Here is a 27,404-nt window from a genome sequence, read left to right as displayed (position 1 = left end):
TTCTCTCAAAACATACCCAAGAATTTCATAATTCAACACATTTTCATAATTCATTAAATATAGCAGATGTTACAGTCTTATTTCTTACTCTTCCCTTCCAAAAGGTGAATGTCCAGTTATTTTACCTAGAGCTACACTCCTGTAAGAAGTGCAAGACGTATTCATACTAGCCGATTTTTTTTTTTCCACTAAAATTTAGATTCTCTACAAAAAGCACAGATACTAAGTTCTTGTGACCAATTCTGGAAGAAAAGAGTCTTAAGAGGTGCTATAAGTTTGTCACTGAATCCTGAGACGCATTAAGAAGAGCGTGGCCAGCAGGTAGAGGGAAGTTATCCTCCCCCTCTACTCTGCGCTGGTGAGGCCTCACCAGGAGTGCTGTGTCCAGTTCTGGGCTCCTCAGTTCAGGAAGGACAAGGAGCTCCTGGAGAGGGCCCAGCGCAGGGCCACGAAGATGATTAAGGGCCTGGAGCACCTTCTGTGTGAGGAAAGGCTGACAGAGCTGGGTCTGTGTAGCTTGGAGAAGAAGAGGCTGAAGAAGGATCTTATCAATATCTAAAGGGTGGGTGTCAGGAGGATGGGGCCAGGCTCTTCTCAGTGGTGTCCAGTGACAGGACTAGGGGCAATGGCCATAAACTGGAAAACAGAAGGTTCAACCTGAACATGAGGAAACACTTCTTCACTGTGAGGGTGACAGAGCCCTGGGACAGGCTGCCCAGAGAGGTGGTGGAGTCTCCTTCTCTGGACACTTTCAAAAGCCACCTGGACTTGTTCCTGTGTGATCTACTCTAGGTGATCCTGCTCTGGCATGGGGTTGGACTAGATGATCTCTAGAGGTCCCTTCCAACCCCTTCCACTCCGTGACTCTGTATCCAGAATCCCAAACAAATAGTTATTACGTATTACACTGCTCTATTGTGATAGGCTTATTGATTTTACAGAGGTCCTTTACCTCTAAAGCTTCTGTCATAATGCAACCCATAACAGCACAGATTCGCAGGGTTCCTTCAGTTTCTAGCTTATTTAATGATGATTTTACTTGATCAATGGGAACAAGCCAAGCACCAACTGCAGGCGTTGCAGTGCTCAGGAGGTTCAGCTGCCTATGGAGAAAAATACAACTAATTAGACATTCATGTTCAGCAGCAGCAATTAGCAAGATTTTCTAACGCTATTATCAATGACATTCAAATAAGTGGAATATGACAGAACAACATTACAAAGTAACAAACACAGACTTACTGGCCAAAAAATGAAAATTGACAAACAGTACTTAAGGCAGGTTCAAGTTTCACACACTCACACACTCATTCCATCCACTCCTGCTACTCCTACTACCTCCTTTTCCCATTTGTATTCCCTGCGGAAATCATATGGCTTGAAATTCTCATCACTGTCTGAATCTCACATTAACGGTTACACAATACATCATGAAGGACTTTTGCTGAAGGACTAAGGCAAGAATATTAGGAAAATCACAAAGAGTATTTTCTAATTCATAGCTCTACACTGCACTCAAACTACTGAGAGATGGGAATATTTGGCTTGTTCTACAAACACAATATGAAGAACTACCTAAGAAAGATTATATTGAATTTTATGGTGCAATGGCAGTAAGATCACAGGTTAAGCATCAGGTGAAATATCAAAAGCACCAAGTGGTTCCCTTCACTAGCATCTCTCCTGCTCAAAGCAGATACCCTCCCCTGCCTCTGTCCTTCACACATTTCAGTCTCACTGTTAAGTTTTTTGTTGGTTTGTTTTTTTCTTCATCTTTCTTTTCTTCTTTTAATTATATCTAGCTAAAAATTTTCTAGCAATAATTCTACATAAATGACAATAAAAAATGGAAGCAAGAGTTACTGGGATATATGTAAATGCCAAAATTTTCATTTCCACAAAAGCTTCAAAAGTTATTAAAACTACAATGAGAATCTACGAAACAGAATCGCAATTTAACGGAGCAGAATTGTCGTTCTCTTTTTTTTTTTTTAATCAGGTAAAATTATACCTTGAAAATATATGTGCTGGAGAGCGCACATTGGTAGGGGCTGCAAAACTAAACCAAATTTCTTTGATTGTTAACTTCATGCTGCAAGAGTCAGGGGGAGGAGGCATCAAGGGTATATCTTTCTTTAGATCATCAGATTCAACCCCTTCATCCTTAAAAAAGGAAACACAAAGTCAAAAGTGAAGTTGTTTTCCAAAGTGATTACACTGAAATGCACTAACATACCATATTGTGCACTGCTCGTAAGAAAGGTGCATATGCATTTAGGCAAAGGAAAATAAATGCTGTCCACCAACTCTCCCAAGACAAGGTCTCTCCAAAGAAACCTTGCAGAAAGCTTACAGTTTAGTGTGCAAGTAGACAGTATTTTTATTGTGAATGTTAATCATTTTTTTAAAACCCCACACCCCAAGACCAATCACTTCTACATAATATGTACATACCTGCTCATCTGAAACGGAATTTCCATTAATATCTGAAGCGGGACTTATTCTATCACAAGGAAGGTTATCGTCAGACACATCAGTATTATAACCACTACCAGTTGGAGAATCTGAAGAGTTGTTTGATGCAAGCAATCCACCTCTCTCTGTATCTCTTGATTTACCCATGACTCCAAACGTATTATATAATACTGCTCCAGATTGTCTTCCCCCTGTCAGAGCACACACACCAAGACTGTAAATGTTTGCCATGCATAAACTTCTGTAGGTTATGTCCCACTGAAAAGATCTGCACTTAAGAGGAGAAATATTTATGATTTTGGTTAAACAAGGTGCATTACCATTTTATATAACAATATATCACTAAAATTTTTATACAAGAATTTAACAGCTAGTTTTAGAGCTTCCAATAATTTGTTCCAAGTAGACTAAGAGTACTCACATGAAGACTGTTTTTAAACACTATTCCCTGAAAAAGAGTAAAATTGCATGACAGAAAATACACATGAGGAGAAGGACTTGAGGGTACAGATAGATGAAAAGCTGGACATGAGCCGGCAGTGTGTGCTGGCAGCCCAGAAAGTCAATCATATCCTGGGCTGTATCCAGACAAGCGTGGCCAGGTAAAAGGAGGGGATTCTCCCCCTTTACTCTGCTCTGGTGAGACCCCACCTAAGTGCTGCGTCCAGCTCTGGGGCCTCCAACATAAGAAGGCTATCGACCAGTTGGAGCGAGTCCAGAGGAGGCCACGAAAACGATCAGAGGGCTGGATGTCTTCAAGGCCAGGCTGGATGAGGCTTTGAGCAACCTGCTCTAGTGGAGGGTGTCCCTGCCCATGGCAGGGGGGTTGGAACTTGATGATCTTTAAGGTCCCTTCCAACCCAAACCTTCCTATGATATATACTAGTTCTTTGCTTTTTGAAGGTAGCTTTCCCCCCCTAAAAGCAAAACTCTGGCCCTGTATGCAGATACTTACTGTAGGTATGGCTGCAAGATCAGGATTTAAGTGATCAGTGAAAGCATCAATTTCTACCTTCACTTTAAGTTTAGAAACGGCTGAAACCAATTTGTAACGAATTATTTCATACACTGTTGTAAGTGGTATTGGTTACTAAAAGTTCTTTATTATATAATCTACTATGGGCTATAATTTATTTACAACAGATGTGTACTATTTCATATCACCTACATTCGGCAATTTAGAATCACGTAATTGCTAAACTAGAAGACCTAACAACAGAATTTTTAGCAGTTTCAAAAGCAAAATAACATAAAACCTACATAAGCCTTACCTTTTATAGTTAAATTTTCAATTCCACACTCAAACATTATCCAACCCCACTTCTCTTGACTAGGACCAATCCGAGTTACATCTGGAACAGCTTGTTGATCTGTCTCATCCACAAAAGCAAACTCATCCAACTCTTCCAAAGTAAAAAGAACTTTTGATTTCCCAAACGGAATAGCTGTTATTGCACAAGTTCCAATATCTGTGAAAACAAATATATTTACCACTCTGTTACAAAATGAGGAAAAAAACTTTACATCTTCAAATAGCTCTCTGAAGTTTACAGTGTTTTGGGAATATTGCCCCTTTAGCATCCCTCAAAGCGGAGCAGAGGAGAGAAAGGAAGAAAAAAAAAAAATCTAAGCATAAGCAAGAAAAAACAAAGTAAGTTTGTAAGTCTAAAAACCTTGGGCAGTGTAACTTTTAAGTTCAGAAAGACAAGGACTGAGCAACATAAAGTTAAAACTCCGAGACATTCCCAATCGTAACACATCTGCCTTCTTCATCTTTTTCTGGAGTCATGGTTCCAAACACGTGTACAAACAAGCTCTTGAGGTTTTATCTGAAACTTGTAATTGGCCTGAAATTACTTTACACAAAAATCCATTCCTAATAAATACCTACGGTTTAGCAAATGACAGTGCTCCTGACAGTGCTCCTGGATAATATGTATTAGTAGAAATGCATGAACTATAGCACACTTGAAGGATATTTAGAAATAAAGTTCTAATTTTAATTGAAAGACTGCAGCTCGGTTGGAAGCATGTCTGTGTCTGTGTTGGGAGGACGTAAAGCACAGAGTCTCACTGATTCCTAAGCAAACAGACTCAAGCACAATCTTTAATTCATGATGATCTTTGCTGTTTAAGATCCAGCATGGGACTATGCCACCTTCATTTCTTTGATGTTAGGATGTAGCTTAAATATAAATCCCTTTTTCTAGTGACATTTCTGAAAGAACATTTTAAATAATTTTATACCTATTGCCTATTAACTTATACACAGAGCTAAAATGTCAAATATGTGGAGAAAAGGACTATACTGAGTCAATTTATATCCCTTCCAATCCTCAGTCTCTGCTCGCAACTTTTAACTGCAATCACTTTTTGAAGTATATGTGAAATGCTAATATCCCTAGAAGGTATTTCTCAAACCTTTTAAAGAGAAGATGATGAGTTTTTTTGGTTAGAATTCAAAAATTACTTGTCCTTGTTGAACGTGCACAGCATACCTAACACAGGACACCACTGCTCAGATTCTGTCCATAACTAAGTAAAAGTGGAGTTACACATTTTAATGTTATCTTATTATTTTTGTTTTCCTCCACTTTAATTTGTTCACTCATCTTTGCACAGCAGTGGGGTTTTTTTGCTTGTTATATTTATTGTGTGGTTTTTAATCCTACTTGTTTCACAGAGCACTTCCTCATGTCCTAAAGATTCCTATTCTTTATGGACAGAGTAAAACATGGCACTAACTGGTACAGATTCCATTAAAATTAAATCAGTTTTAACAAAAACTGCCTCTACTTTTGGTCGTCTTTTCCAGGTTAGTTTTTCCAAGATCAGAAGTTATAGCAGCTGAATTTAGTTCATAGCCTCTTGAAGGAATGTCCTTAACATAAAAAAATAAGTCGAGAATTGAGTAGATCTCATTTTCAGTTTTATAGTTGCTACCATTAAAAAAACTACAGCTTGTCATGCTGAAATTGCCATTTCATTATACCTATACTGAAATTGTTAGAAAGTAGTAAAAAAGCAAATAAGGATAATTCATTCCCTGCATCAGGCGATAAAACGTGGTAGCTGACAAGAGACCAGCTGGGAGCCCAGGCCTGAAGTTTTACCAGTGCATGTCAATGTTTACAATGCAACCCATCTGCCACACAAACTGCTACGAAGCTCGTCTTGACAGATTTCACTCTACCTACATGTAAATCTAGCACTTTAGTAGAATAACAGACAATTCAGAGTAATTATCCTAAACTTCTTTCTACAGAATCTGCAAAATCTCCAGGTTCAAGTCTCTTCTTACCTGTGTTGATAAAAAAACCACAACCAAACCACAAGATCAGGGCCAACTATAACCATTGGTTCTATGAAAACTGGCGTTTCCACAATTTAACAAAAAAAAGGCTTACCTGTTGTATCAAGGCCTCTAAGTTGTCCATGCACACGATGGATATTCAATTTAGCAGCAATTTCTTTTCCTTTTTCTGCTCCAGCATTTGATCTCAGTGAGCCAGAAGACTGGGGTTGCATTTTACTGGTTTGGATGTAGCGATCGAATGTGACAGAATTCCGCCCCATTTCTGCATTGTTTGAAGTCTCCTCAACTATACCTCTTTGAGTATAAGAGAGGAAAAAAAAAAACCAAAACCACACCCAAACAGTTAAGCAAATCTCAGATAGACATCTTTCATTTGATTATTTTTGTTTAAAATTTTAAGTGACACTGGCACAGCAGTGTTAAAAATAATTCTTTGTAAGATAGAAGGCACAGGTGCTTTGGTAGAAAAATACCGAACAATTAAATTTTATTTTGTACATATAAGCATGAAGGAGTTGTAACTGAACGTTGAAAATTATTACAGAAGGGTTTCTCCACTTCTTGAAGAAACTGCACTTCTAATTAGATATTAGATGGTAAATTGTAAAACAAAAAAAAAAAAGGACATTTTATTGCTTAACTCAGTCATGTCAACTTTTACAAATACTCTTCAGAACTGCAAAAAGTTGCTATGACTGTAAGTCTTTGGACCACCTTAAGAAGAAAGGGCCACAGACAGAGATATGTATTATTCTTACCTATTCATACGAACTTGCGTAGCAATTCTATCAAAACACAAAGCTACTAAAGAAACGTGAGTCACGGTTTTGCCAGAGGAAACCCCAGGGGATTCATCAACAGAGGCTTGTAGTAAACACAGGTTCACCTATATGTAAAATTCCCCCAAAGAGTAAAGAAATTTAGAAAAAACCATGCTATATTAACTATACATTACTAATTTCTGATACAATCTTTTCTTATGCTTCTCAGTACAATGAGGAAAAAAAAAAAGATAAAACCATCACACCTAGAAGGTGAGAAAACATAATTCAAAGACATGGCAGTAACTTGCACACCTACCATAATAAAATTGAGCAGCTCAAAACAGTCTATCCTGTTCAAAACATCAGTTATCTAGCACAAACATATAGCTTCACTAAAGATTTTAGGAAGTTTATAGGGATGCAAAACAAGTTGTTATTTGTGAGGCACACATAGACTCATAGAATGGTTTGGGTTGGAAGGGACCTTTAAAAGCCATCTAGTCCAACCCCCCTGCTGTGGGCAGTGACACCTTGCACTAGACCCTAAGCTGAACAAAAAGTCCTTACCTTTGGTACAGTGACGTTGGCCTGAAGACCTTTAATTGTCACATTATCTTGCTTAAGCGAGAGATTGGTCTGTGCTGGTCCCTGGTTTGTTGTTCCTGTAGTGGTAGTGTCTATTTTTGTTCCTCTAATATCCTGCTTCGAAGAAAGCTTTGGGGGGGGGAGGAAATAATTTATTCTCACTGAAACTCAGAGCTGCTAAGCTAGAGTAACAGGATAGTTTATTAGTACTGAAGCAGCAAGAGATTCTGACTTCATTTAAAGCCCAATAAGATGATTTCTTGAACAAGAATTGTAGCACTTGGAGATACAGTAGGTTTAGATCCGTAAGGGCAGCAATGCCCTACTGCAACAAACTTTCTAACGACCCGATTTCAGCTCCAAGTGCGAGTTCTACATACAGAAGTTATACAGGACAACTTCTTATGAAGTCATTAGTGTCTGTTACACCGTGAAGTCTAAGAAATTATAAAATACAGATAGTGTCATTAACTGGAGAGAAAATAACACCCAATTCTGTAGAACTACCATACAATTCTTTTCAAGCTAAGCTGATTCTTCAAGATATCAGATGAACTGCAAAGAAAAAACACATGCACTTTCACAGCTTAGTTTGAACTTTCCCTCACCAAAACTATCTCCCTAACTACTGTCCATAATAAATGATGTATTGCTGATATGAACATAATACATAAGGAATCGGTTACAGTAATTTCAAGAACAGAACACATGGTCTCATGCAAATTACTGTAGCTACTGGCACACCCATCCAAAATAGAAAAATTCCACTTCAATCCTATAAGAGAGATTTGTGGTCACCGAAAGGCAGTATGTAAGAGTTGATTATAAAAATGCACATACATTACACACATGAAAAAAATGTGCCTTCCAAATTAATACAGCATTTAGCTACTGTATCTCAAAACACGGAATTCAATTGAAACATTTCTGTATGTAAAATACGGAAAACAATATTCTTTCAAATCTTTGTGCATCTTTCTTGTTCCAGTTCTTACATTTTCTGAGAAGCTTGTTTTGCTGTTCTGTACAGCATCTCGAAGAACTTTGCAGTGCAGATCATCAACGATTGCTGCTGGGTGTCGAGAGCTAGCACAATGCACCATTGCTTCTATATACCTGTGAGAGGAAACAAGCCCACAACAGACCCCTTAAACTTCCAGTTTTGCACGACAGACCACCTATAACGTGTACTTAACACAGCAAAGAGAAAAATTAGGCGCTGACAGGCATAAAGGGCACCTCCCAGGTGAGCGTAACATTCTTTCAGCTTCTTCATAGGAAATGCAGAATTACATTCCCTAGGTACAACACCCTACTGTTCCATCCGTCACATTACTCAATCCTTTTAGCTAACCTTTGCTGCACAAAACAGCTTTGATTTTAGAACATTTTTCGTATAACCAATTAATATTGCAAAAATAAAAGCAAAATTCATTACCTATCCAGTGCCTCTGCTACAAGAGGAGTCAGAACTACATCCACAGTTCCTTTCACTTCTACTATTGCCGTTGTCCGTGTCTGGAAGACGGGGTGATCCAACGTCCATTCTTCTGTTATTGTCTCATCATCTGTATTTTCTGCAGACTTCTTTTCCAAAGGAGTATAAGGTGTACTAAACAAGTCAAATACATATTAATAATCTAGATTTGTAAAAGAAATACAGAAGTATCCTGGTATCATTTCAATTCTTCATAAAACGCAGGTTTCATAATGGCAGGTTTCTTCTACCACACAGCTCAGGAAATACACAAACACAGACCCAGTGCAATGTCCTTCCCTAGAGTCAAGTTTCGCTTTCGGCAATGCAACAGACACTTGCCATAAGCACCTCCCAAATTAAATTAAGTTGCAATTCATAATCTTGAAAATGTACGAGTGAAATCATTTACTGCTGTCATGGTGTTCCTTCTTTTTGACCAAACCCAAACATTTTATAATAGATTCTTCTGTTCTAAAATAGATCTGTACTGAAAACTACTGCTACAATCAAAGTTTGGATGGGCAAGCAAATGCCAAAATATTTAACAAGCGTATGAGGAAAATCCTACTCTTAAAAAATATGCCAATAACGTTACGCAGTATTCAACTTACTTAGATGTTGATCCTGTAAGCTGCATGCCTCTGTCCAGTAACGAATTAGCTGTGAGACCCTGTTTAACAATCTAAGATGAAAGTGCAAAGAAATTTATTGTATTCCTTCTATATATGACAAAAATACCCAAGGAATCTTCAAATAAAGATTCTCCATACAGATATTTTTTTCTTAAAGGAAACCCTCATATGCAGATTCTCCAATACAGAATACAGAAAATCCTAGGTTTACTCTTTTGAAACGACTTGAGAGATTAGATTACAGTTTTTAGACATAAATAGTGACTAATTGCTTCTTAAAAAAGACTCAAAATACTAATCTACAAAAGGCTTGCATGAACATAGATCTTGTGCTGCAAAGTGATAACAAATTAAATTCCAGAGGTCAGACACCTATTTGCTATCATTTCCATGATTTTTCATATATTTAATTCCAGCTTAAGCATGTATGCTCGTATCACATACATCACAAAGAAAAAAAAAGCCCAACATTTACAAAAACCATTTGCTAAATCTATGAGTTTCAACTTTACTTTGAAGTAAAAAAAAATACTTGATCAATATTAGACATACTGCTAATGAAGTTCTGTGAAACATGTATTTTAAACTAAACGCATAAATACTGTTCATCTACACAGCATTCAACAGGCAGCATTTTTAAGTGCAATAATGACAACTCAGAACGCACATCCACAGAATTCTAACTCCAGCTTTTCTTTTTCACAACCTCCCATTCACACAGCCCATGATTTGAAGTCAGAAATTCAAGGTATTTCTTAACTGAAAGCAGTTTCAAGTTTCTCACAGCTTTAAATACACAACAGGGGTGTACTAAGCAATTTTAACTTGTTTTGAATTCTTAATCCTTTCTCTACTCCTCCTTCCTCCACCTTCCATACCTTAAAAGTTGGGACAGAAAGTTGCTCAAACGATGATGAACTTTCTTCACTTGTCGGTGTGTCCAGGTCTAAAGGGCGATGTAATGAGGATTTTGAAGTTCTTTTGTTAGTTGGATGCTTTACTGACCAGTTGATCACCTGGAACTGTGTAAGGTAATTTTGGTAACATGCCATTACAGGCTGCTGGGAAGTTATTTGCTCACTTTCCACAGTCTTCTCAGAGTCCATGACATAAATGTTCTCAACATGCTCATCATCTCCTCCCAGAGCCGAAACAAATGAAGCCTGGGAAGGATGAGTCTTAATTGGCAATGTTTTAACATCTTGACTACTTTCTCCATGGATTGTGCTCGTTAAGGGCCCTTCCACACTGTGATAAATAGACCCTCTACTGTATTCAATTTTCTGAGCTTGCTTTTTCCTCTTCTTCCTCCCTGGATAGGTTCCTGGACCTTCATCACTACTGATTGGCTCAAACTCTTCAGCTGCAGAAAAATACGCTTCGCTGTCAGCCATTGACATACTGGAATCCATGGAGCGATACTGGTGAAATGAGTTTGAATCTGCAGATGGAGTATACGGAAATGAACCAAAGCTCCTCCTCTGCTTCGGGGAGTCCAAGACATTCTCATCACTGCGAGACACATCGCTGCTGAACTGCACACCAACGGGCACAGGCTGCTTGTCTCCGTAGAAGGCTGCTGTGAGGCTCTTGGTGCTCCCGAGCCGGGTGGAGCACACAGATGCTTGCCGTTTCAGTGGGGACCTCAGAGGAGACTGGCCAACAGGCCTTTCCTGGTTGCCAGGGGATGCAGGGCTGCCCTCTGCACCCTCAACTGCAACACTGGAAATAAAATGAAAGGTTTATTGGCTTATCTTATTACTAATGCTTCTCTTTTTACATTAGAGGATCTGCCAAATGTTTCAGTGATTCTGTGACTTTCTATTAGCACAGCAATTATTTTCATAATGCTGATGACATAGTAAATTCTGCCACTTGTTAGTCCACTTGTCGATACACAAAGCATGTAAAAACGAATACTAACGGCAAGTATTGTTTTTTATGCTGGATTTTCTAACCAGATCAGGTAATCATCCCCTATTAGGGATCCAAACTTGTATTCAAACTAAGAAACGCATTTCAGCAGTACCATTAAAAAATAAGCAACACTTCATTAATCATAAAAAAAAATTCCCACTTCACATATAATAAAATAAAAATATAAGGTTTTTTCTGTCATAATGAGTTCAAGAGTCAAATTACACTTCTACCTGGATAAAGTGTACTAACCTTCCATGACCATCTTCCCTTTTTGCACCAGGCAAGAACTCCTTCTGTCCCAAGTGATCCTCAGTAGCTGACAAAGGGCTGTCCTTCTCACCTGCAAGCAAGGGCAGTGCTGCACTAGAACTGCTCGTTTCCTCCGAAGATGACGAGGAGCTGTGGGAGCGCAATGGCACTTGTAGGCTTAGATGTTGTGTTTTTCTTTCTATTTCTATACCCACAGACCTGCAATCCCAATCTTTTCGTTTTACACCATTTGCTTTACCTAGGATCAAAAACAGAAATGACAAATTGAACATCTGATAATGTGACTGCAAGGGTCTCTTTCCTGCCTACTAAAATAAGAATCCTTATTACACAAAAGCCCTAGTTTTGAAATGCATACACATACTAGCATGTTGTGTCAACAAAAATGAATCGAGTCATAGCAGCAAAACATCAAATAGTCTTTGTAGACTGCTTTTCTATAGAAGTAAAACACGTGCAAATCAAGAAACTTCCATTTCCTCAGAATAGAGATGCATGTTCAAATTCAGCATATGAAAGCTTGCTCACTAATTATCAAGCTACTGTCTGGTCTCAGAAGGGCCCATGCCACTGCAAGACCTCTTGTACAAGGGCGCAACAACCACAACTAATTAACCAGAATGGGAAAGACTACCAGTACTAGTGTGCAGTTAAAAATTATACTTTTGGGCAAAACAGAGTAAGATTACAGTAAAATGCATTCTCACCATCTAAAATTTTAGGTATCTCCTTAGTAATTATCCATTCTCCTGGCTGCAGTAGAGACTGCCCATAAAACATATCAGATTCTGCACTTGTACTTGAGAAAGCAGAGCTGCTTGAAGGTGTCAGTTCCTCAAGTTTGAAAAAATCTAGTCCCGTTAACGTGCCACCAAAGAATCGACAGCCACCAAGACAGCCACACTTGTTCTTGCTCCTCTTATTCCGCAAATTGTCATCAGGCCACAAAAACCACAACCTAAACAGAGGCAGAAAAACAGAAAACAAAACAAAAACATGACCACATCAGCCTCAGTACATTTAAATTCAGTGAAAACAAGATTAAAAGATATCCTTGTTTCATATGTAATCTCCTACTTCACCCAGCATGAGATGAGTAAGATTTGTATCTGAAGCACAGATGTCAGACATAAAATGAAGTACTGGCTCCAGAAAGGAGCAAATCAGAAATGCATATGCAGTGCTCAGGCACAGATTCTGTCCACCTGCCACAATACCCGCTAAGAGTAACAACCCTTCCTCTCAGCACAGAAGCAAGCACTGCAAACACACTCCACACCAGTGTATGTTGCTTATGCCACAGGCAACTGGGCTTTGGGGAGATGCACAAATCACAGTTTCACCAGGCATCTTGTTCACAGCTGCTTGATCAGGACTCTCTAAGGTCTGTTTTCAGTCCAACAAAGGACAAATTTGATTCCTTCCTCTCCCTATTCTTCATTTTGTGGGACAAGGGAAGGCAGAAGGAAAAGTAAGTTTTGCCAAAAATCATACAATTTTTCACAGTCCAAGCACATTCAAACCAGAACCTCATAGCTAAACATTCAACATTCTTGAAAAAAACTAAAAAAAAAAAAAAAAAAAAAAAAAAAAAAGATATTGTAATCTGTGTGAGCAAAAAACTCCCAGAAGGCAAAACGGACGTTCCATCTTTAGATGAATGTGTTAACTTACACCTGCAAAAAATTGAAATGCATCTCTTTCAATTGTATCTCTTACCTCTTTGTTCGGTTATCATGTGTTTCTAAGAAATGTCTCTGCACTTCATGTTTAGAAGGATGATCTGCAGCCAAAGCAATGTCAGCAGTGATGAGCCCCAAGCTGACAGAGCCAGCTTCCAGCCAATAAGCCCTCCTTAATATTGGCTGAAGACCAGTTCTGCAATTGTTCACCTGCTCAACGTATTGTCTCAGTTGAACATCTTGAATAGCAGCACTTACACCTTCTCCAACAGACTGGTTGTGGAGGTTACAGTTTGCAATACGTACAGCACCCATCTGAAAAATCAATTTAAAACATGAACTCTGATTAATCATGAGCGAAACAAAGAAAGGGTAGCCTTAAACCAGTTAGCACACCACCTACCACATGGCAGAAAGATCTCGGTAAAATATTCTCTCAAAAAAAGATAGACAACCAGTTTTATGTACAAGCATGCACACACACACAAAAGAAGGCAAGCTTAGAAATTAGTTTCAGACAGTTTTTAAACAACAAAAATAAAATTTCTAAAATAATTCAAATTACAAGATATCGTGTCATTAAAAAAATGTCTAACAGAACTGCCACTTTCCTTCAGTTAGTTTCTTGCTCATAACGTGGTTTGTCCCCAAAACATTACATATTAAGGCTACCATTTAAAACTGAATTAATTAATGGACAGCACAGCTACTAATCACACCAGCATAACACTATTCTCCTTTTCTGTTGTTACCACAACTCAGCTGTCTCTTAACTTAGGTTTGGCTACACTGAGTCAATTTTTCTACTTTTCTCTTATATGCTAGGATAATGGAGAGAGTATCAGCTCTTTTCTGTACATTCTTTTTTGCAGAGAGCATGCAGTATTCTAGATTCAGTCAGGCAGTGGCACTAATACTTCTCCCATCTCTACCAAGGATATATCTTAATTCAAACAGCTGTATCACTAAGACATGAGTTATGAAACACTGACTTGTGCACAATCCGCATCGATCATTTCCAGTTGCTGAGTTTCTGACTTAACACAACTTCTTACTAGCCCTCAGGTACAGACACTGCGATTTATATTGCCTAGTCGTTTTTAATTTTTTTTTTTACACCAATCCTGCAGCTTCCACTGCTCTTTCTGGCAGACATCCACTCCTCCTTACCATTTTCCAAGGTCATAAATGGAATTACAAAGCAGAAGCCAAATTGTCCTACTCATGGCCAAGTTCAAGACAACCTTCTATCACTTAAAGTTTCAGAAATGTTGGTTAGCCCATTGGATGTAAGCAAGCAATAAAATCAGGTAGCTATTATATTAAAAAAATACTAGAGAACTCTATTAACAAAAAGTATTTTAATTTCTGTTATGAGAAACATTTTCACCTTTATATTGGTGGCACAGCCATGTTCTACCACGTACAGATCTGCTCCATCCATGGCTAAGCGTGTCATGGTGTATTTTAAGTCATCAGATGTCGGGCATGGCCCAGGGACACAGTTCATCTGAAGAAAAAGAGGAAAAAAAAATTTAAACGTATATTAGGAGTTTAATTTGTGCTTATCCTTTTATTTATGTTCTGTTTAACAGAGGCCTAAAACTAGAACAATAAAAAGTTACTTATTCTACACTATCAACATGAGTATGAGATGGGGTGTTTCTGTGCTGCGGCATAGAATTTCACTAGTGCATGTTTAATTCTTCTGTCCAGCAATATCAGGGCACCCAATTGGCTCTCCTGACTTCCACCAGAAAAAGGCAAATCAAGTCTGCTAATAGGGAACATCACAAACACTGGAACAAAACAAGCAGGATGTTCAGAGATGAAATCCAGGAATCATACTTAATATATGATTAAGTACATATGGCAGGCCTCCTTTGGTCTTCAAGTGACTGTACACAAGGATTCCAGAGACAAACACCAAATGCAGAATCCACAGTGACACAATGGTTAAGTAAGAGTCCCACCATTGGGGGGTTTTTTGATTTTGTTTTTTTCTTTTTAGGGGAAAAAAAAAAGGAAAAAAAAAGGGTCTATGTAAGCTATGAGCTGTCATCAAAGCACTGCTTCCCAGAGTGGTTCCAAAGAATATTTATCAATATGCTGATAGGCAATTTATATACATGTATATATATAAATACATAAAGAGAGGATGTGGGATGAAAAAGTACCGTGCTTAAGTGCCAGGAGCAGGTAGGACCTTTGTCTCTTAAGGGATACTGGAGCATGCCCTTTGCCTCTTAACTGTCACAGTAGAGGTAAGAAACTAGACATGACTTCTGGGGGTACCGTTTCTCAAAATAATTCAGAGTGCCCAAGAATGTTATGTGTAACCACAGGAAAATCCAAAGACAATCTTTCTAAAACATAATTAGCTGTACTTTATCAAAGGGAACAGCCAATCTGGCTATACACTCCATGTGTCTTGATAACTTTAAGGCTGGATTTCTAAACTGGTCCAAAGAACCTGTGCAAATATAGCGAGCAATTAAGACAGATGAAAGGTTACCTTAGAGTCACAAAAACGACGATCAATTCCATGCTGGCATATTATTACAGACTTGGGCCTTTCCAGCTCAAACTCCCGGCACACCACATGAAAAACGAAGGTCTGCCCCCATTCCAGAAGACATGCAAGCTGCAAGCAAATAACAAGATGTTGTCTAAGAGCCAGCACACGAAATGAACTTTCAGTATTCAGCAGAGTACTGAACATCTGAGAACATCACCTCAGGTGAGCAGGAGTAAAATCAAGTAACACTCCACAATGACACTGGGGCTGCATTACCTTGCTTACACCTAGTCTATTACCTGTTACTCAAGACTGATTTTTATTTCTGTGCATGCCACGACATGCAAGTTTCTCGTTTTCCATGGAAAACACTGTGACATTAAACAATTTGCTACACTATTTCTTAATATAAGGAAACAGCTTTTGCTATTACAGCCAACCAAGAATGTCATTGTCAAGAGCTCCTCTTATTTTACCTCCATACTCTATTACCATTCATAATTTAAATGCCAGGCTTCCTTGTACATTAAGTAACAAAAGTTACATTTAGAAAGCATAGGAGGAAACTGGCTAAACAGAACACTGCTGAATCTTGCTAGACCTAGCAATTAGCCTATTGTTGATTTAAATCTTTTATACAGTTAGCTCATTCATAAAGGAAATGATTCATGACTGTCTGTCTCTATTATGAGAGGGAAATGTGTTTTCTCTGGCTAGCCAAAGGAAAGGGCACTTAAAATCAGCAGTAATTTAAATGGAATTTAATACATCTATGACTGTCCTGCACAAAATCTCTCCTCCTCCCTTTAGTGTTGTCCCTACACAAATTCTTGCAGGGCATCACATAATGGAAGGAAAAAAGCCAACGACCCTGAAAAAGCAAAATCAAGTTCTGCTCCATTGCAGTGCCGACAAAAAAAAATAAAATTAAATAAAAATCCTGTATGAAGCACAAAAATTAGAATGGCTTGGTAAGGGAAGAAAATCCTTGAGTTGCACCAAGCATTTAGAAATGTTCTCTCACTTGAGAGTATTTTGAATCAACTACGTTTAATTTTGAAGCATACAGCAGTGGAGTAAATACTATAGCTTATCTAAATCAGTGGTAGCACTTTAAGAAATACCACCACAAAAGTCTGTATATTTGGCATGAATACGCATTTGGAGTCTATTCTTTAGATTTAATGAAATTGCTTGTATGCTTTACTTTATTTGCTGCAGAAGTCTCCCACTGAAGTATGTGTTTAATGGTAGAAAATAACACTAATTTTTAGAGGAATAAGAGGATGTAGAAGTGTCTTTCAAAAATTTATAAATATGCAACTACTTAATAGAATTTGTTTACTTTTCTCATGTCTCAGAATACACTGACAAAGCAACCTTTTTTAAAGATCTGGCAGCCCACACCAGAAATAAATCAAAGTGATCTGCCTATTGTATACTCGGAGCCATTACTGTATCTGGAAATTAATAGTAACATAAATGACAAAACTGAAAGGAGCTAGTGCTAAGACTGATCTAAGAAAATCCAGCACTGAAAGCAAACTATGTTCCAGTGGGACCAAGCATCAGAATTTATCCAGTGAGCAGCATGACTGAGCTACCAGCTACTCTCCTGGTGAAGCCTGCCCATACTATACTCCCACAAATTACCTCATTTGTCTCCTATTTCAAAGCATGGCTTTGTCCATAGCTTTCTATGGAAAGCCAGGACTTGATCTGCAAGCTGAATTCTTGCCAGATGCTCAACTTGATATCCTTATTGCTGGCAGCATCCCTTCATGCAAGTGCTTACATATCTCCAGGACCCTTACATCCAAGGGATATCAAACTGCCTTTCAGACTGCAATCACAACTGAATACTTCATTTGTCCTTCCCAGAGAGTTAACCAGCAGGGGTAACAAACCTGCATCTCCAGAAGTCAGCATCATAAAATAAATTCCTCTAACCTTAGAGGAAGACACAGACAACTAGGTCATCTCATACTTAACATTCTTAATGCATCTTCCTTTCTCCTCTTTGTCATGTTACCTTGTTTATGGTTGAAGGTATCCCAAAAGACCTGCTCTGTTTACAAAGGAGTATTATTTACTCTGCAATCAATCCACTTACAGTGTATGTAGTTACTGTGTTTGTGCCTTTTTAATCAGTATTAAATTACATTAACATACACAGATGTAACATACATGTGTTTATCTGTGGTGACAATACAGACTAGCGTAACTTCATGTCCTGTCACCGTCATCCCTTCAAAATCTCATATAATGCTAGCCACCCTGTAACACCTATATTTAAGATGAGTATCAGATTCAGCTCATTTGGCATCTCCTATCCATTTACAGAAGGGATTAGATTAACAAACTATAAAATTAAGGGTCCTTAATGCACAGATGCATTAAAATTCAGCTGAGATGATATGCTTTCCAAAATCCATGCTACGCCAGTTTTACAAGAAGAAAGGTATCATTGCAAAGCGAGTAGTTTCTAGATGGTACCTGTGGTGCTGTAACTTTGGCTGTAAGACTTCCAGCCTGTATATCTATCAGCCACGCATATTCTAAGGTATCGCTTCCAAGAGGCAGACCTTCCGCTGAAAACATTGCGTGAGCACGCAGCTGCAGCCCTGACAGGCTGATGTGACCCTCCCGAAGCACTTCATCCACTGCAGGGCGCTGCCAAGGACAAGGAAGTTAAAGCTAATATTTCAATGAACACATCAATAAGAAGTGTAAAGGCTGTGTAACCAGAGATAGTTCATACACATTCATCTTCCCCTCTTCAATCCTGGTGACTCTTGCAGAGCTGGACAGTCCCAAGGCTTCCCAGTGTTACCCACACAATAACATATATGCAAATCTTAATGAGGGGAGAGGGAGGTGTATCTAACCCAAGTTTGTTTTCATTTTTAGCAACCCTCATCAACAACTTTCCCTTGGTGAACTCCACACATTGACATATGGGCACCACCTGTTAAATATTACTGCAATAAGACACTAACAGAGAATTGAAGAGCACATTTAACAATGGAAGTGATCAAGAGATTAAAAAACCTAAATTATGAAGGTTTGCTACTAACAGAAAGGTGACACATTATATTAAAAAAATTAATAAATTTGAAAAACCAAAACACCACCAAATATCAGAGGCTGTTCTCCAAGTGGTACTTCCCACTGAAATATTTCTTGGCTACCTAAAGCAAAGCTATTTGTCTGCAGATGTGAAAATTCAGATACAATACTTTTCAAAAGATTATTACTCCACCAGCCAGAAAAGAAACTGAAAATATAAAAACAGTGCAGACATACACTAGAAGCTTCTGACTGCATGGAGGTAAAGCTGTGTTTTAAAGCCAGTAAGTCAACACCAAAACATCTCTTTCATTCAGTTTTTTCAGCTGGTTATCCTGCTTGGTTTGTCTTCCACTGCCAGCAAATCCTTTGGAGTTACTTAACAAGGAAGAAACATGCCCTGCTCTTTTGATATCAGTGGTGACCTATGTCTCCATTCAGAAGCTGTTCCAAAACAGCATCAACGGTAAACACAAAGTGAGGATACTTGCCCAGCTAGGCAGAGGTACAATTCCTGCTCTACATACATTAGTACTATGAGCTTCTCACCTTCAGGTTGAACTGGGAAGTATCAAACAGCACTTTTGAGATAGGTAATGTGAATAAAGGGTCTTTCTCTTTTTTTTCCTTAACCCAAAATATGAATGTTTCCAACATTAAATGGCAAGAATTAATACAAAGTCACCAGGTAATAGTAACAGGCATAACTGATCAAAACCTTCACAATATTTTTTTTTTAGAAACATGGTACCCTGCGTGTTTTGTCATTTCAACCAACAGAAATTCCCAGGCAGAAGCCTTACTAGTCTGAGTTAATGTTTCTGAACTAATATAAATCCAGCCAAACGAACATACAAAACCTAAGGCAAAATATGTAACCACAGCATTACAAAGTCTAAATAGTAAGAAAACTGAAAGTCATGCAAAAAGCCTCAGGGCTGTGAAATTAAATCATTTAAAAAAAAAAAAAATCCCCTAAATTAAGGTTTTGTCTGCAACTTCACTTCTGCTTCCTTGTACATATGATTTGCAATACAATAATTAAGCTACAGGTTTGAACAACCTTTAAAGGTCTCATTCAGCGCACAAAATAGATTGTGTGTTCTCAAATAAGCAGCTATTCAAATGATTGCATTCCGCATAGGACAAACAATTAAAAAACCCACAAAAAGGATACACAAAAACCTTCCAGCACTTTGGATAACATAACTAGAAATTCATCAGATGCAATTTTTCATTACACAAAGGTTTGTGTGTTCGACCTGTAATTCTCAGGTTCAGCTGCACCTTCTGACAACTTCATTCAATTGAAAAACAAGCCTGCTATCTGGATACTTTGCTCCTGACAAAAGGTGTGAGAAAAAATGGAATTCTGTCTGCCAACATGCTGTCAGTACATCCAATTTCTGCAGCTCTCCCTACAGACAACCCTATTAATCCCACATAGATTATGCATCTGAACTTCCAGCAACTTCACAACATCACGTTTTGCAGATTGCTGCTAAAGACAATTGCAGTGTTGCAACCAAAAAAGCAAGACGTTTAGATTCTACATTCTCATCTCAGATTTATTCTTTACTAATAAGAGGTTGACAGAATGACATATTCAGAATATAAGGGCTAACATGCAGTGTCCTAAAATGTCATTTAACTTTTTGCCATCTAGAAAGTTGATCATTACTTCCAATTCCTTTTCCTATTAGACACAGTCAGTGGTTACACTTAAGGTACTTTTGTGCTTGTGGCACACTGAATCCAAATTTGGAAAAACTAAACAAGTATCCACCAACTTCTTTCATTAACTTACTGACATAAGAGTAAAATAAGTAGGGTGACATGCATCTTCATCTATGTATAGCATTCCAGTTTTCAATACCTGGAATGTACATAATATAAAAATAATTTAAATTTTATTTTATACAGACCATTGCCAGCAATGTATTTCAGGACATAGGGATTGAAAACAATATAATCTGTAATGTCCAGTCTAAGTATCTTCAGACTTTTAATGCAACTAATACGTGCATAAAGAAAATGCAAATTCCAACTATTCATTAACCTCCACTGAATCAGGATAACTTCTTGTGTTAACAAATTTCAGCCTAAACTCCTTGCCGAGCTAAACTCATCCGTATGAATAGCAATTTTTGCAAGTTTACTAAAATTGAAGTAGCATACAGCTAGCTGACGAGGCACAAACAACACTTAACTTTGTCTCATTAAGAACTTTCTGACGTCTGGCTCATGACTCCCCCACAAGAGGAAGACTGTAGGTCATAACAATATTTTCACTGTAAGACACAGATCTAGCTGTGTGATTTAGCCCAGTAAAAGTCATAGTTAATATATGAAAGCTGCAGTTATTCTATTTACACGCAGTTTTAAAACTATATGATTAGAAAAGCACAACATATCCTGTCGCTGCACAAAATTTACATGTGTCAGTATTTACAGTATCTTTGAAAACCAAATTGTTAAAAAAAAAACCAAAATGAAACACACGCAAAACAAACAAAAAAACCCCATGCATAAACCAGAGATCACTCAATGGTTCTAAGACCAGTCTGAATGTTACTGTTTCTCACAGAACCTTCTCCAGAAAGATTTTAAGCAAAATAAATACAGTATTTTCTTTTGTGCATTTCACTAAAACGCAAACTGGGCAGAAAGAAAGATTAAAAAAAAAAAAGCATCAGATTTTTTTTTAATACCCCTCATGAGTCATAAGCCTTAATAAACTTTGTGTGCATACAACAGTAAAGTCCCTAACAAAAGAGAATTAATTTTAAGATTATCCCAACTTTCACAACACAAACACATAAAAAACAGCTTGCTACCTGATAGTTGTCATTCAGAAACAAATTCACTGGAGACAGTACAAGCTGAAGCATTGTTTCTCTAAATCCCTTCTTCATCTCAAAACACAGCCTTTCCAAGAAAGCTGTAGGGCACTCAGGACCATCTGGACTGCAATGCTACAATAAAAATTAAGCACATCTGTTTGGGAAACTGAAAATACACAACATGGTTGAAACTGTAAGGCTAGAGGCAAACCTGTGAGCAGGCAGTATGCTAATTTTCCTCCAAGTGGATACTCAAAAAGAAGCCCATGCAATTTCAAAAACCTCACAAGAATTACATGAACAGCAATACAAACCTGTTTGGGAGAACCCAATTATTGAGCTGAGTTCTTATTTGAATTCCTGGGGATCCCTCACAAGGCACAGAGCAGAATGCACCATTGGAAGACAGTTTTGATAATTAGCAGAGAAATCTTAATGGTCAATTGAAAATATTATCAAATAAATCAAGTTCATTGAATAAAAATCATATTAAAAATCCAGATAAGCAAAATAAATAGTGTCTCAAATTAGTTGAGATACCCATAATTTTAGTAGAGTATACATACACTTTGGTAAACACCACTATAACTTAATGTTCCAGGAAGTTAAATTGAACTCCAGCTTATGAAACTAGAAAGAAAAAGGAGAAAAAAAAAAAACAAACAAAAACCCACCACCAACACAGCACTACCACATGAAGGAGAGTATTTTAAGATTCTAAAGTACTTACCACTGGTAATCGCCCATGCACTTTGTACAAATTAACAAGCACAGTGATATCCCATGGGCGTAAAGTAAGAGGATGAACTGGCTTGACTGAACTCTCATTTTCTTTTTTGTCATTTTCCACTCCGACGGCTGTCCATCCCGAGCTTGAAGAAGTTGACAGTGACAAAACAGGGCTTGAAATAACTTCTTCAAAATCAGTGTACATGTCATCTTCCCCAAAATAATTTTCCTAGGAAAAGGAATTGTTATGACCATATGGAAAACAAATTAAAAACATATAGGCAACGTAATGAAATGCAAATCCAACATTTTCCTGTATGTTTCCTCCCTAAAATAAGTGGTATAGCTACAAACTATAGGGGAAGAAACATATGTACTTTCATTTTATGAAAAATAAACCTTTAATGAGCCATTTAGACATTGTGCTTGGGGGAAAAGAAGGGGCTTTCAGCAGTTCTCAAAATACTAGTACTTTAGATGCATGCAATACAAATAACAATTCTGAAGTACTACTGCTGACATTTTAAACAGATTTTGTCCTCTTAAAGATAGGTAACTGGGAGTAAGAACACAAAGCATCCTGCAGGAAGTCACTCTCGTCCAACTTTCTGAAACTTGTTAACAGCAGATTTCAAAGTGTTAAACATGCTTCTGAAATACTAGTTCATAAACATTTCTCCTCTCAGGTCTAAAACCACTATGTTTCTAAGCCAATCCCCCTCACTTATCGAAGACCAAAGTAACTTCGCTGAATTCTGCTGGGAAACAGAAATTCCATCACTAACTAACAATAAAAATCAACTCCCTGTGTTTTTTTTATTAAGTGCATCAGAATCAGTTTTGTGATCATTTGGCACCTTCTCCCTTCCTTAAAAAAAAAAAAAAAAAAAAAAAAAGACTAGACTCTCAAGGATGATTTTCTGAATAATGCAGGTGTATTTTCCTGGTAATTCAGTTTATGGGAATCACTGGGGACTAAGCATTCTGTGGAACAGAATCTTTTCTGACCAAAGAGGTTACAACACAGACACAAACGTTGCTCCCTCATTCGTTCTTAGAAAGCCATTCAGTCCCTCGGCCTCTCATGTGGAGAAAAACGTTCCAACTATTACAAACTCGACTGGTGATTTGTGAGATGCTGACATGTGAGTACTAGCCTGAAGACTGAACTGAAACAGGTTTGAATCTTACGATGTTTCTTGCCTCCCTCCTTGCCTTTTCTGTGCCTCATTTGCCTTCCAAAACTTCTTTGTTCTTTTGTAGGCACAAGTCTGCAGCACAAGCGAGCAAAGAGTACCCGTGTGCTTGGAAGTCCAGGAAAATCACACTGATACGGGTCTGCATATACACATTGGAAGTCTTCTCATAAGCCTGTGCCAACAGAATTCATCCCAGCTCCGCCATATCAAAGTCACTCCACACTACTACTTACAAAAAGTTTTCATCTAAATTCACATATTCAGCAGAATTCTGATTTTACATTTGAAACAAATTATTTCCCTTTCCAACACATGTCCACCCATAGACTTTATGAGTTGTGCTCCTATGCCTACCTTAATGGACAGAAAGGCTTTGAGCAGGGGTCCATACAGGGTTATCTGGGAATCTGGGGAGAGTTCCAGTTCCACATGGAGCTTATCCGGGGGCAGCTCTGAGGGGTCAAGGGGAAGACGGGTTGAAGCTGTGGGAGATGAAATCACACTGTCGGCTGTTTTCTGCGATGGCCTTAGCACAGATAACATGGTTTCTTCCATTTCTGACACTTTGGTGCAAAGCAAAGAAGAAAACAGATTTTTGATTACAAGTTAGGTTTCTGAGGGACAAAATTCTGCAAATATGAATGTGAATTAAATATACAACTTTTTGCAGCTTTCTTATTTGGATTGTATAATTATGTTAATATGTCTGTGCTACAGAACTGATTTCACATATCTAGTAACTATGAGAAGACAGGAAAATATGTAATATTTTAGTCAATGTTAAATATGCCAGAGAAAAACAATCCATCGAGTTCGGGGGTGGGGGGAGGGAATCGACTTCTTTATCTTGCTGTTCAAGTCAAACGAAGATGTGCTGCTGTTTCAGTGCAGCAGATTTCCCACAACCACACAACTTCTGCACAATAGACAAAGTGAATAAACATGAGAATTGCAAAAGTTATACTAAAAACCTACTCTGAACCAGTGGCTCTGTAGGCCAAAATTTCCTCTCAAACAACTCAAATTACTCTAGTCACAAAATAGGTTGGAAATTCAAATATTATTTCCTATCTCTTCTTTTTATTTGGAGTTACAGAGAGGAGAACGCTTTGTCTTTAAGTGAGGAAAGGCGACGAGAAGGAAGTCGGTAACTGGAAGTGCTTTGTGGATGTAAAGTGATTACTGGGTAGTAAAGAACTCTATGGGAAAACCATATAAAATTGTTGCTCCAGTTGGAGAAAGATTCAGAGTCCAGTTTAACTGGAAGAACTGGCACATACAGAACCACAGTGAACACGCATCCCTAGCCAGCAAACCTTCAAGGCTTTAACTTACCATTAGTGTCTATGTGTTATAAATTAGCTAAACGCTGCAGTGAGGTGACCACTTTTTTTGGAAGCTATCACTTTTGTTATGCAACGTATTTGCTTCTCAGACACACAGAGTCTAATCGATTGACTCAAAAGGAAATGCAGATGTTGCTACTGTAACAAACACATCCTATCAGCATGGCATTACAAGTGAGCTGGACCATGCTGGATTATTCACTGAAGGAAGCTGCAGATGAAATTACCTGTGTATGTGCAAACTTTCAAATGCAGTTTCAATTGCTACACTTAGGAGTAAATGTTTTCAAATCTGAAGTATGCACATTTGACACAGCCGACAATCTCACAAGAGTACTTAATGAACATCTGCAAGATGAATCTTACTTTTTCTGCTTCATCCTCTAAAATATGAATTCTTTTATATTTGAATTGCTGGAACTCGAAACCTAAAGACGCTATCCAGCATATCTTCCAACACCTGCTGACTGAGGCACATTCAAATTAGCCTGCATTATTCTTCTAACACCTCTCCTTCATCAGTTCTGCTTCCACTATCTCAACCTGAAAGACTTTACATAACCCCGTAACTTCCTGCATACCTCCCCCTGCATTTAAAGTAACCTACTTTTACCTCTGCCTTCAAGTATAACTTTTTTTTTGCAAGAACATACTTACAGAATATTTCTTATTTGGAAATAGTTTAGACATTCAAAATTAAAAAATTCTTGCTTGGAAATTAGCATCAGACTGACCAGTCTAACACTCCTATCTGGCGGCCATGGTTCACTTCAACAGTGTTAGCTACAACGGAATCGCAGAGTTTCATATCCATAGAGGTAAGACAGTGCTACTACATCTCTCTCATGTATACTGTATTTGAACATTTAAATCGTAAGACAACATCACAACATCCAAAGGAAAAAAGCTTAGAAAGGCTAGGAAACCCAATACTGCCACAAATATTGTACTTCATATTTAATATACCACATGATAATTTATGTTATGCAACAACCCATATAAGAGAGCCGATTTGTTAAGGACAAGGAGAAGTGAACTACAAACAGCATCCTCTTTTTACACAGGCAACTGGGACACTTCCTCATATTTTGCATCACAAGATACTGTCAGTTATTAAATCAAACCTGCTGCATTCTGAAGATGAGCATCCATGTGTGACATAACAAGAGTTCAGTTCACTATTCATTATTGCAGTTTTAAGCAGCGTGATTCAACAAAGTCACAGCAGTTCCTGAAATGAACCATGCTAACAAGAAAAAAGTAGTGCCACTTACAGGATTGTTTTAACTGCTCGTCTGCCTTCTGAGGATAAATTGGGTGCCATGAGTAGTCAATCGTAAACACAACACTCGGGACCGTCCAGCATTCAACCCATCCAGCCCTTTCAAAAAGGAACATCACACTTTTACTTCAAGTACGATCTTCCGTGAACATGTAAGGTTGCTTTCATCACAAAGTAAGTAAACATGACGAGCCAGTATAAAGACATAAATATATATCACACTGAAACTCACTCTTCTTGAGTAATGTTCCTCCATTTGGGTTTGCTCATTTTCTGACCACTTTGACATTCAGCAGAAATACAAGATTCAGGACTGATTTTATTAGGCTGACAATCCTTCACCAACATAAAAAGGGAATATTTACTAGGATGACAATCTGGTAGATATAAATGAAGATCAACATCTTCTCCCTAATAACAAACATTGGAAAAGTTAATTTACATTCCCTTAATGCATAATGCTTACATGCTGTTCACACGTTTGTATGCACCATCATCTTCACTTCACAGGCACAGTGATGCAAGTAATCTCAGTTTTCACATGTGATTGCTGACCACAGCTCCCACCAATCTCCAGTGTAATACCAAGAGCTCTGTAATTCTGAACAGTTACAAGTCCAGTAATGTGCACATAACAACAAACCCCAACAATCTGTAAAACACAGGGGCATGGCTTTTAGCAATTCCTGTTCTTCTGTTGTTCAAGCCATGCTGCATAGCTTAAGTGACTGGCCCAAGCCCACCTTACAACGCAACCAAACCACACTTAACAAAAATAAACATTATTTCCTTTGCTATCAAATTATACAAAATTACCAACATCACCATCAACTATGGTTTTTTTTATTTTTAGTAGCAGGAGATTGCTTCTATTTTAGGGAAGACAAGAAGTACAGTCTTTCAGAGAATTAGCTGTGTCTGTTAAAAATACTTTATCATCATTACTTATTCTACAGAAACTTAAAAATCTGGAAGACGGCTTTCCAAAATGGTTTGGGGGTACCCATTCCAGTACTTGATTTTTATCTTTGAACATACATTGGATTTTCACATTTTCTAAATAAATGAGTTACAAGTGATAAAATACATACATATATACACACACATTTAGTGTGTTACATTTACTGTGCATCCTTAGACTGTGTGTGGCTATGTATGTATGAAGCATATGTGCATATATCTTTTTTAAATGTAATTTTATTTCTGCATATATATGTATATATAAATTTAAACAGCCTATGATTGGATGCTTCATATAAGCGATAGAAACAATTTACCTCTGATTTACATCAAG

General features: G+C 37.9%; 1 protein-coding gene across 1 annotated transcript in view; it reads right to left on the bottom strand.

Annotated features, from left to right (window-relative positions):
- LOC104516944 (uncharacterized protein KIAA1109-like) overlaps window positions 1-27,404 on the bottom strand; it is an 88,712-nt gene that overhangs the window by 55,322 nt on the left and 5,986 nt on the right. Inside the window, 22 exon segments of the mRNA XM_010161458.1 lie at window positions 953-1,103; window positions 2,012-2,163; window positions 2,455-2,666; window positions 3,747-3,944; window positions 5,883-6,085; window positions 6,550-6,677; window positions 7,123-7,269; window positions 8,136-8,256; window positions 8,579-8,752; window positions 9,232-9,302; window positions 10,131-10,974; window positions 11,422-11,680; window positions 12,150-12,400; window positions 13,162-13,439; window positions 14,515-14,634; window positions 15,640-15,768; window positions 18,139-18,315; window positions 21,549-21,686; window positions 22,285-22,512; window positions 23,837-24,045; window positions 26,103-26,209; window positions 26,343-26,521. Coding sequence (XP_010159760.1) covers window positions 953-1,103; window positions 2,012-2,163; window positions 2,455-2,666; window positions 3,747-3,944; window positions 5,883-6,085; window positions 6,550-6,677; window positions 7,123-7,269; window positions 8,136-8,256; window positions 8,579-8,752; window positions 9,232-9,302; window positions 10,131-10,974; window positions 11,422-11,680; window positions 12,150-12,400; window positions 13,162-13,439; window positions 14,515-14,634; window positions 15,640-15,768; window positions 18,139-18,315; window positions 21,549-21,686; window positions 22,285-22,512; window positions 23,837-24,045; window positions 26,103-26,209; window positions 26,343-26,521 — 4,476 coding nt within the window.

Source organism: Eurypyga helias, unplaced genomic scaffold, assembly GCF_000690775.1.
Source record: "Eurypyga helias isolate BGI_N326 unplaced genomic scaffold, ASM69077v1 scaffold6461, whole genome shotgun sequence".
Lineage (NCBI taxonomy): Eukaryota > Metazoa > Chordata > Aves > Eurypygiformes > Eurypygidae > Eurypyga > Eurypyga helias.
Note: the sequence above shows the minus strand (reverse complement) of the source record. Positions and strands in the feature narration are given on the sequence as shown.